Raw genomic sequence first — 11,721 nt, 5'->3', positions numbered from 1 at the left:
CAAAACATAAACATCATGACTTCACTCAGCCCATTTTTTTAAATCATTGCAAATTACAAAACAATGAATTTTGCTAATTAACAATGAACGTTTTTTTCTTATCATTGCAAAAGAAAACTCTGGCATAGCTAATTAACTACTAACAATACATCAAAATGAATCACAATTAGGATACAAAAATAATAACTAAACCTCAAAATCTCATTACTTTTCTTTACCTCTTAAACTCAAATTCAACCTAGATAACCGTTGTCCAAAGTTACCACAGAAACACAAATTCAAGTCAGAAACATACAAACTAATTAAGAATTAGGTTCTATTTTTTTTTAATATTTACTTTTTAAATAATTACAAAAATGCAAAACATGAAGATAGGAGTACTGGTAAAAACTAAAAATTAGATAGGAATTATACCAACTTTAAAACTAAGTTCAATTCGTTATTAGGTTAAACCGCATTTTTTAGCAAATAAATGTAACCTAAATTTCATTATTGTTCTATTTTATGTATGTCGTGCACAAATCATATATCAGTTAAATAGTTTCAAGATGCACAATTGCACATCAACTTCCAGTTCGCACCAACCGTAGGTGCTCAAATGCTCATAAATTGCTTATGAACACGTAATGAGTAGCATGTGATTTTTGTTTCAACCAATTTCTCCCCAAGAGAACCTTTGAATTATTTGAACTTTGAAATATTTTAATATATTGCAAATTAGAATACACAATTTGAAGTTTCTTCACTAAGTTTGATATTTTTAATATTTATTTTCTCTTTTAGATGCACTTTTCTAGTATTATTCTTGCAAAAACCCAAAAAAATAAAAATTCTTTCTCAACACCCCAAACTTCTTTTCTTTAATCTTTATTTGCAAATCTGATTTTCTTAACAATCTGTCTATTTTAATTTAGTAATCATTTTTATTTCTATTTCTAAATTAAAATTCAATATTTTTTAAAAAATATTATCAACGTAATTAAAAATAATCTTATATCATTATTCAAATTGTTCACTGTAAATTTAAAATATATTTTATATTCAAAGATATTTATTTATTATGAATTTGATCTATAATATAATTTATAAAAAGAACTTATTTATGATAAATTTTAACTATAGAAAAATACATATTTATCATCTGCAATGTATACTATAATTTTAGTTATCTATAAAACACAATAATCCTAAAATAATACATTGTTAATCTAAGTAGAATTGAATAATTGGAATCTCTTCATCATGATCTTAAGTTCAAACATTATTAATAGAGTTCAAACATTATTAATAGAAAAATGAAACATGAATAATTTTTTTTTACTAAAAGTAATCAAATAAATCATTCAATAAAAATTAATTATTAATAACACAGATAGATAAATAATAAAAAATATACTTCGCATCAATAACATAATTATAAATTACCAAAAAACACAACACACTCGTTAAAAAGGAGAAAAAGTTCTATTAAATTATGCCGGGGGTGGGGGGAATCAAAAGTGGCATACAATTTTTTTTATTGAAAATAATAAAAATATATAGGTTCTCATTTGCCAATGACATACTATTACTCATATGATGCTGGTGGGTACTCTTGGTGATTTTTTTTAAGGGCAAAGAGAATGTTTTGGCAATTCCAGATTTGCTATTGATGTACCTTTACCATGAAAATTACAACACCAAAGCCACAAAATCAGTGACAAAGTACTAACAGGGCAGTCCTACTGTCTACTGCGGATAGTTAATTAATCTGTAGTCACTCATTTTCCCCATCAGACAATGTACCCTCGCTATAAGAATTTTAGTAGTTTACATGATTTATAGTAATTTGGGTTCACGTAAATCTTATAAATTACAAACATTTTTGTATGTAAATCTTATATAGGAACCGAAGCAAACATTTTTGAATGTAAATGTTATATAGGAACCGAAGCAAATTAACAACCAATAGAATTACTTATATTTTTTCTCATTACATAAAAGTGAAGAGAATATTACTACTATTAACCATTATCACACCGTAGTACGTATAGGACTAACAAACATAACAAACTAAATATTTTTCGATAAAAAAACAATATGCATGAAACAGGATTTGCGGTTTTATGATATTTTTTATGGTCATTTTCAACGTCTTCTTCAATTCCCTTTATTTTCCTTCTTTAACTTCTGCAATGTATACTATAATTTTAGTTAACTATAAAACAGGACTTGACAATTACCATATGAACCAAGCATCTGATCCTTCTTTAACCTTTTAAATAAGAAATAAGAAGCATCTGTAGTTGGAAAGTGACAACACTGTTTAGTGTTTTACGACATAGCATGTGCACATGGTTAATGCAAATGGGAGCAAGCAAAAAATTAAACCAATATTTACCTGCAAAAATAAGGACCAATTAAAGTAGTTGTGGGTAGTCAAGTCCTCAACCTCATTCAAGGATTCCTGTTCTTCTCCATCTATTTGGGTCCATATAATTGCTTCACGTGGATACAATTTTTATTAACGAGCAACCAAACCTTAATTAATTATTTCCTTTTCAATTCTTAATTCAAGTAGGTATCTCCAACCCCAAGTGCTCTAAATATTTCGAGTTCAGGGCCTGCTGATGTGCTTTTTAGAGTATTTTAAAAAGTTTGTCTCACATGTTTTAGTTTTATATAAACTTAAGCATGTTAGATTTTTTCTTTTACATAAAATTACATATTTTGTAAAAATTTACCATACTTTTTTTACTTAATTAAGTTTTCTATACCTGAAATATAAATCATTTTTAGATTTTTACTTAACATTCATTTATTTTTCACTCAAGTATCTGAAAAAAATTTCATTACTACTTACTCTTAATTGTCTTCCGTGATAAGTAGATCAAATGTCACGTCATTACGCTTTGTTACAAACACCTTATTATCATATCATCCTTTCAATGACATGTTAGTGACATGATGTAACATTCAGTCTGTCACATCATCACTTAATGGAAGGTAACTAACGAAAACTATTAAAATGAAACAATTTTTTTTCAGATATTTGATTGAAAAAAAAAATAGATAGCAATTAAAAAACTATATATTTTTCAAGTATGAAAAACTTATTTAAATCATATATAATTGATATTTTAGGGTTTATGATCAATGTACACATGAAACATGTTTTGTCTTCTCTCACTTTTCCTTCAGTATTTTTTAGATTTCTTTCAGCTTTGTCCACATATTATTAAATGTACGCATTTTAAGTCTTTAATTTCACCTTTAATACTATCTTATTAATCTAATTTAGTTGATTAAACATTATAAATTGATAGTAAGGTGGAATTATCTTATTAATTTAATGCATATTCTTATTTTAAATGTGGAATTATCTTAAAAAAATAAATAAGATAAAATAAATTACATATATGTTCATAAAGTTATTTTAATTCATTTTTAGTTTTTTGACAAGTTTACAAATATTTAATCAAACAAAAGTGTTTGAGAAACAATTTTTTCTTAATGACTTATAAGATTTGCTTTTATACATAACTTAAATGTACTATAATCACTTTTATTTTTATTTTCAATAAAATAATAATATTATCATTTGTCATTTTATCTAAAATTAAATTATTTATTTTGATAAAACCCCTCCTTATCATTTGTTAACTAAAAAATTATTTTTTAAATTGACTTAATAAGTTTTTCATACATGTAAAATAGACCATTTTCCGATTTTTACCTAAAAATTCATTTTTTGTCAAATAATTACTTGAAAAAAAATTCAATTTTATTTTACTACCTGTTATTAGTCGTCTTTTATCAAGACGTGACATTCGGTAATTAACACGACAAGGGATGACGTGGGTGACTCTCCGTCTGTCACGTCATCGCTTTAACTGATGATAATTAAGGATAGGTAGTAAAATGAAATTGATTTTTTTTTTTTTAGGTATTTGGATGAAAAAAATGAATGTTAGATACTAATTTAAAAATGACCTATATTCCAGGAATGAAAAACTTAATTAAATATATTATTTTCAATGAAAATATCATGAATTATTTTTTCTCTCCACTAAATAAATTTTCTGGATCGCCATTATTCATATGTCAGCATCCCGCTGAATCATCTGCGTTGTGTTTGTGTCTGTGTACATAACACTATACAAACTCAATAAAATCACATTAATAAGCATAATCACACATAATGGAAGATTGATGTCACTGAAAAAATAAAAGAATGAAAATGTAACATCCAGAAAATTTGGTAACCATAGCTTCTTTTACTGGCTGAGGCTGTTCATCACCCCATTAACAGCTACACGGCCCTCTACATCATTCGCAAAAGATCCTGAACAATTTCTGACATTGCTGGTCGAAATTCAGGTTCATTCTGCAAGAAAAACAATTGAAAAAATAAAAATAAAAATTATGGGCCATAAGAAAGTGATAAGAGAGTAGATAAACTGCATCGACCAATATATATTAGAACATGTGAAATAATGACAATATTGAAGTATAGTTCTAATTCCAGACCTCACCATATTCCTTGAATGGTCCTTGTATATTCAATATAGACAATTCATGTTATGGTTTGCACATTTCAAATTAAACTAGACAAGAATTTGGAGACTACAAAAGGCAGGGTTAAAATGTAAAGCACACCTCAGTAATTTTTTGGTGAAATCTTTGTTTTTTTGTTTTTGGTGAAAAGCATGCCTCAATATTTAATCATTAAAGATTACATTTGTGCAATGTACCATGATACATGAAGAAAATTACCTGAATACATGAAGAAATAATGTCTGCAAAACGCGACAAGGATTTCTTAGGATATTCTCCATTCAAGGAGGGGTCAACCATTTTTGACAATGCATCTATGTCATGGAGTTGAGGGATTGCCCATCTCATCAAAAATTGCTCTACACGAGGCCGTGAGCTATACCAATACATAATCAATGGTGCCTTAGCCAAATTCAAAACTTTAAATATGACATTATAAAACAAGTATCTAATCGAACTTGCTAATGGGATTGCTAACCTGTCAAAGGATTTTCGTCCAGTGAGGAGTTCTAGCATTACAACTCCAAAGCTAAAGACATCACTTTGCAATGTATAACTTCCATACTCAAATTCTGGAGCACTGTAACCATTAGCTGTGAGGTGGCGTCCCAACAACTAAAAGAAGATGTACTAGTGTTAGCCAGAAATGCAACATAGATAGAGAAAAGTTAATTTTAAAAATAAAATAAAGTAAAATTCAACCACATGTTTTCTATACATTCATATTTAGGCCAGTTATTTCATCTTGTTCAATAGCAATTCTAGAATGTCAAAAGCATATTTTAAAAGCACAAAAAGAACCAGGAATCCAAATCCCCAAACTATATATCAGCTGAAGATTATGTGAAGAAATTAAAGCTGAAGTGTTACCTGACTAGCAGAGCCTGAAGATAGTAAAGAACCTAATCCACAATCAGAGACAAGCACTTCCAATTTGTCATTGAGGAGTATATTAGCAGACCTAAAGTTTCGGTGCACAATAGGTGGTTGACAGTGCTCATGCAAGTACCTAGCACATGAAAAAAGGAGATGATCAATTAAGGTTATCAAGAAAATCACCAATGCCTTAACCTAGTGTTAATAGTCTAGGACATAATATCTTTATAGGTAGATGGAGATCCAATTTCACATCATATGTGTAAAAACCACCTTGCAAAACTTGTACAAATTGCAAGACCTAAGATATTCTTAATAATACTTTTAACATATAAAAGTTATGTTTCGAACCTCCAGAACAAGACAAGCATAGTTCACTAACCAATATTGAGTTTATCTAGTTACATGAAAGAGTTATTGAATTTGTGACTAATTGCTAAACTTACTCCAAAGCTCTTGCAGCTCCAAGTGACACCTGAATGCGATCATCCCATGAAAGTTTAATCTGAAGTTTATCATCTGTATGCAATGCTTCATGTAGGGTACCATTATTGCAATACTCATGTACAAGTAGTCGTTGACTATACTCAGCACAGTAGCCCATAAGCTTAACAATATTAGCATGTTGAATTTTGGAGATACTGAAAACTAATTGAAGAAACTGTTCATGATTTTGCCCCATAGAAGCAGTAGTATTCATCTTCCTAACTGCCAGTAACTACAAAGAAGATTATTTGAAATATATAAGCATATGAAGCTCCAGTTAAATAAGTGAAACTAGGAGAATAATAACAGGTCATGGCAACATTGGCAAGCAAGCACAACAGGAAAAATCAGCAAACATCACAAAGTATTAGATTCCTAATAACAAGCAATGTTTAAACTTCAAAATAATCTTCTTAATTTATTAAGGGTAGTAGAGGAAAAGAATTACTGTTCAAACTATTGAGAGGGGGCAACAGAAGATGAACAAATATCTGGTTTTATTCCTTTCATTTAAAAAAATGTTCAAATTGAAAATTTAACCCTACCTTCCCTTTCCCTCCATAGGAATCAAGGCCAAGTTAGCAAAGAAATGAACATTAAAAAATGCCCAAATACATTAAACTAGAAGAATATTACCTTTCCATCAGGGAGTTCAGCCCTGTAAACAGGGCCAAGCATGCCTTCCCCAATATAATTTTCTTGGGAAAAACTATTTGTGTACTGCTGAAGTGATGCAACAGTATAAACTTTAATGGAATTTGTGACAATTTGTCTTTCAGCTGCTTGGGTAGATATAGCTGGATTGATTATTAAATTCTCTCCAGGAATGATTGGGATATGATGTGGTGGTGCTGGCTGCAGGGGTGGAAGTTTGGAACTCCATTCTGTATTGTTTAATTCATAAATGTTATTGCATTCTGAAATTGAAAGAAATTCTTTTCACAAGTACTTCTTGTTCATCCTGCAACTTTGGAATCAATTTGGTTCTTCTATTTTGAATTGCAAATAGAGTTTAAGAAGTTATGTTACAACAGCTCAAACTAAAAGAATAGGAGCTTCATCATCAAATTTACCTTTCTCCTCATCATTAGTTGCTTCAAAAGGGGAGTTACTGCATGTACGTTTATGCAAAGATCTTGTATACATATTCGTGTTGTGTTTCTTATATTTCTTGTTTTCCTGTCTTCTCTTAAAGCACCACAGCATTAGAAGACAGACTCCTAATGCAATAAATATCAAAAAGCCTGCACCAACAATCCAAACTAATTTTGTAGTTTTGAAAGATCTCCCAGCAATTGCAGGTATTGGTGCTTTTATGGTATCAGAGGGATTATGTGCCATTTTCCAAGGTGATTTTTCTGGGGAAGGAGCCATAGCAGCAGGTGCTGGGAAAGCAGCTGGAGGTGATGGAATGATAGTAGTATTAAATGGATTTCCATCTTTTCTGCAAAGTAAATGCTACTATAATTAACTTGGATGAATTTATTTTATCCTAAGGCGTTATGCAAAGAAACTAAGCCAGAACTAAAATGCTTAGATCATCTGGAAAAGGATAATGCTAGCATATTGCATTACATTTTATCATCAATTCTCATCATGAAATAAACTAAAGTACAAATTTCAAATGTAACATCTCCTTGAAGGTCAAAATAATAATACTTGAACAAAGGTTTCAATTTATAGAGAGAGAGAGAGAGAGAGAAAGAGATTAGCTAACAAAACTATGCTAGAGAAAGTGTAAGCCATGACTCACCTGAAATTAGGGATACTCAACAACTCTGGGGGAATTGGCCCAGAGAATATATTGTTCTCTATGTTCCTACATTATTATAGACTCACAAATTAAATTTAAAACACTTTAAACTTCCTAAGCATAAATTGTTGCTAGGTATAGACAACAGTCATTTGACTAATTTCTATGTTTGTAAAGAGAATATGATTTCCGAGAAATATACAGATCCTGAAGAGGGAGGTCCTGCAAAACAAAAAGGGTCCCAGAAAGTTGATTGTTCTGCAAGTTTCTGCAAAAATAAATAAAATTTTAAAAACATGTGTTCATTTAACAAGTAGGCAAATATAATCTTAGTTGCTAAAAATTGTACTTACAGTGTGATAAGAGAAGACAAATTTCCCATTGAGGGCGGCAGCTTACCACTCAAGTTGTTGCCAGACAGATCCCTGCAGCAAAACACAGGATTTGTGTCATAGTGGACAAAGTAAAGACACTGAAATATCAATGTGATTTATCATTTAACAACATTTTCTTACAAATTCATCAAACCAGTGAGTTCTAGAAATGCATTTGGGATTTGTCCATTCAGATGGTTATCTTTTAATGACCTAAAAGGTGGCAGTATATTCTCATTCAAAATGAAGAACAGATTATGGAAAAATATAACAACTTAGTATTGAGATGAGGCAATGCTATAAACTCACAAGTCTGACAATTGAGTTAACAAGGATAAGGCATCTGGAATGCTTCCATTTAACTGATTTGATGATAGTGACCTGAACTTATAAAAAGAAAACAGAAACTTGCATAAGAAAACTCATATTTATGGATATAGATACAAATTATTTAGTCAATAGCAAGTACAATAAATCAAGTCAAGAAATTGGTGATGAACTGATGATAAAGAAAGCATACAAGTTCCTCAAAGTAGGGGGCAAAGTGAATGGAATGGTCCCTCCAATCTGGTTGTTGCTAAGATCCCTGCCCAATTGGGGAACAGAAAGCTCCTTGAGGTTTTCATGCAAATGATAGCACAATTATGGAACCTAAACAATAAAGCATATAAAAGAAATGCTACCATTTTCAATATGCATATATGTGAAACCATCCACTGTTATTTCTACTATTAGTTTAGAGCTATAAAATTCCTCAACAACCAAAACAAAAAAATTGACTGCTTTAGTCACCATTGAATTGGAATTCAAACAAATAGGACCTCAGTTCAGAATTTCAATGGTAACCAAGGGAAAAATGAAAAATGTAATACTGTAGACTACCTCATTCTAAAAATTCACACATGCTAATGACATTTACAATTATCTTGAAAAACCACACTTACATTTCTATGATGGATGGGAAATCCAAATTAGTTCCCAGCTTTCCACTTAAATCCATGCCTCCCAGCCGTCTGCCAACCCAAATACACAAATTTTATAGAGCCATATACCAAGTGATCACATTCACCTTCATCAATTATACAACTCAAGAAAACACCACATAAAAACATTACACTTTTTGAGAAAATAGAACACAAGACAAGACTAAACAACAAATAAATAGTTTAAGGAAGTGAGGAGGGACATACAATGCAGTAATGTTGGAGAAGACACAACTCACACCTTCCCATTGCTCCAAACAAGGATCTCCTCCTGTGGCTTTCCATCCCTCAAGGAGTGGTGAGCCAAGAGCCACGTACAAACTATTGATTGCCGCAACTATAAACACATTAAAAGAAAACGTTTAGCTAACACATCCAAACAGAGCATCATAAAGTTAAATTACAATCAAAACTGAAAAATGAAAACTCTGAACTATACCATACCATCAAGTGGGTCAGTGTCCCCAACACAGAAACTTGCAGTGAAAATCAGCATAGACAAGATTAAAATTTGCGAATTCAACTCCGAATTAGACCAACCCATTTCTTCAAAAGAATCAGCTTTCAATTTTCAGCACCTTTTTCCAATGCCTTCAGACACACAAGCCTCCAAAGCTGAAAATTGAAACAATAGAGCAAGACAAAGGCATGAACTTTGATAAGAATGAGGGTAATTCTGAGAATTGAAACATGCCCTTTGGCGATCAGAGGCAAATAAAGTTGAAGTGTGAGAAAAGCGGAAGATGGGTGTGGTGAGTGAAAAAAAGAAGAGATGGTTCCAAAGTGGATACAGATGGAGACAGACACACTCTGTTCTGCTGCTTTGTACTTCTTTCTTTTCTTTCCAAAAGCAAGAGCTAACAACAACTACTACAAGTCTACAACAACAACACTAACGTCACTGTTTTTTTTTTTGGTTTGAACGTTGGTTTGGTTCAAATTCTCTTTTAATTAAAAGAATAAAAATGCGGATTCAGGGTCCACCAAGTACGGTTACTTTTATGCATACTCGGTGCTTCAAAACATAAAAGCAAGGAGTTATAATAAAAATGTATTTTTCTCTTTAAAAAATAAAAAAATGTTTTAATTTTATACTAATTTCTTGTAAGTATTAATTTATAATAATTACCCTTTTAGTATAGCTAGACAACATACGCTAAATTTGTGGGAAAAAAATTATATTTAATTCTTGTATAATACACTTTAAAAAAAAATCATAAATTAATTTGTGCAGATAACTGAGGCTCCCACCCGTAAACCAAAGCGGTAGTTGAACCCCCCAAAAAAAACTGATTGTTCTAATCAATTATATTATTTATAATCAGGACAAAAATTGTATCAAACTTTGTTATATCTTTGTTGTGAAAATTTTATCATAAAAATAATCACACATAATTCTAAAATGAATTATACAATCAACAGTAAAATTAGACTAAGATTCTTTAAGGAAAATCTTGATAGATAGAAGAAAAAAATGGTCAAAATGAAAGACTCGACTAAATATGATTATTTAGATTTGCTGTAAAATTAGTGATAACAAAATTGGTAGATAATTTCTCCTAAAAAAATTTGGCAAATAATTCACATAAATGTGATGGTAAAAAATAAAAATATATACTCACAAATAGAAGTGTTGAGTTTATTTTAAGGATTTTCCGTACAAATTAGAGTTAAAAAGGTTATTTTTAATTTGATATTGATTTTGCAATATAAAAATGCTATTGAAAATAAGAAAGTTACGTTGATAGCATTGCACTATTCCTTAAAAAAATCTTGCACTATTCCTTAAAAAAATCTTGCACTATTTAATAATTATAATTATTGTTTCTGCATAAGTTACTTAATTTATAAAATTTCCCTTTTGTTGAAATTTTAAATTTGTAATTAATGTTTTCTTTCAAATTTGGATTAATATTATCCAATCGTTGTATTCTTCTCTTTTCATCTTTCTCTTTCCTTTTCATGTCTGCCTTGTTGAATCTTTTTTGCTTAGCGGTTAGCAACCTACTCTTCAAAAACTACATGGACAATGGACAACAAACACTGTTTACAACTCATACAAAAGATTTTTTTTATCTTGTATTAATATTTTCAATTTTGTTTTATGTTCCTTTAGTTTAGAAATTTTCACCTTTGTTGTAAAGGATTGCTTTCTATAGATGATTGTTTTCGTTTAAAAACGTTCTTGTCCTTTGATTTTTTTTTATTTGATAAGGGGATTATAATAAGAAGATTTAAAAAAATTGTATTATTACTTTACAAAAAGAAAAAAATAAATTAATATTGTATACTTAACGTTTTGGATTTATTATTCATCTTAAATGGTCCCTGAATTTCAATAGCTTTATATATTCTCCTTTGAATTTCGAAACTAATAAAGAAGCATGTATATATATATATAACTTTAGAGAGTTATCACTCATCTTTTAAATATTTATTTTTTGTAGTTTTTTTTCCTCAAATCCCATCAATTTTTTTTGTTTAAATGGTATTTTAATTAAATGTTAGGTGCACCCAGCAACTAGCAACACTCTTGTGTCAAATTGAAATTGGACTTTGGTATCTGCTTGCGGATGTGATACTACTAGTCTCTTAGTTGGCCCATTTCTATTCTTTGTTATGAAAAGGAGGTGCAACACAAATTGGTTTTTGATTGAAGAGCATGCTAAATTTTATTCCAATCTGCAACAAGTATGTCATCTAATCGTTGTTA

The 11,721-nt window shown here is 30.0% G+C and overlaps 1 protein-coding gene across 3 annotated transcripts; it reads right to left on the bottom strand.

Annotated features, from left to right (window-relative positions):
- Positions 1-4,023: 4,023 nt before the first annotated feature.
- LOC114374447 (protein STRUBBELIG-RECEPTOR FAMILY 3-like) lies at positions 4,024-9,894 on the bottom strand. Of its 3 annotated transcripts, none has more exons than XM_028332084.1 (16): positions 9,453-9,894; positions 9,216-9,345; positions 8,970-9,038; positions 8,546-8,611; positions 8,335-8,406; positions 8,167-8,238; positions 8,005-8,076; positions 7,854-7,919; positions 7,652-7,717; positions 6,972-7,342; positions 6,535-6,815; positions 5,859-6,130; positions 5,407-5,545; positions 5,015-5,151; positions 4,756-4,912; positions 4,024-4,366 (listed from the first exon to the last, which is right to left on the bottom strand). In XM_028332084.1, exons 1-16 carry the CDS (start codon positions 9,550-9,552, stop codon positions 4,304-4,306), a joined length of 2,133 nt encoding a protein of 710 aa, XP_028187885.1. In that variant the 5' UTR covers positions 9,553-9,894; the 3' UTR covers positions 4,024-4,303. The 3 variants fall into 3 exon arrangements, with proteins under 3 accessions (XP_028187885.1, XP_028187886.1, XP_028187887.1); XM_028332085.1 differs by having other exon boundaries at positions 6,535-6,782; positions 9,453-9,891; XM_028332086.1 differs by lacking the exon at positions 8,167-8,238 and having other exon boundaries at positions 9,453-9,893.
- Between the last annotated feature and the right edge of the window lie 1,827 nt (positions 9,895-11,721).

Source organism: Glycine soja, chromosome 11 (genome assembly GCF_004193775.1).
Source record: "Glycine soja cultivar W05 chromosome 11, ASM419377v2, whole genome shotgun sequence".
Classification (NCBI taxonomy): Eukaryota; Viridiplantae; Streptophyta; class Magnoliopsida; order Fabales; family Fabaceae; genus Glycine; species Glycine soja.
The sequence above is the reverse complement of the archived record's forward strand: the minus strand, read 5'-3'. Positions and strand labels throughout refer to the sequence as shown.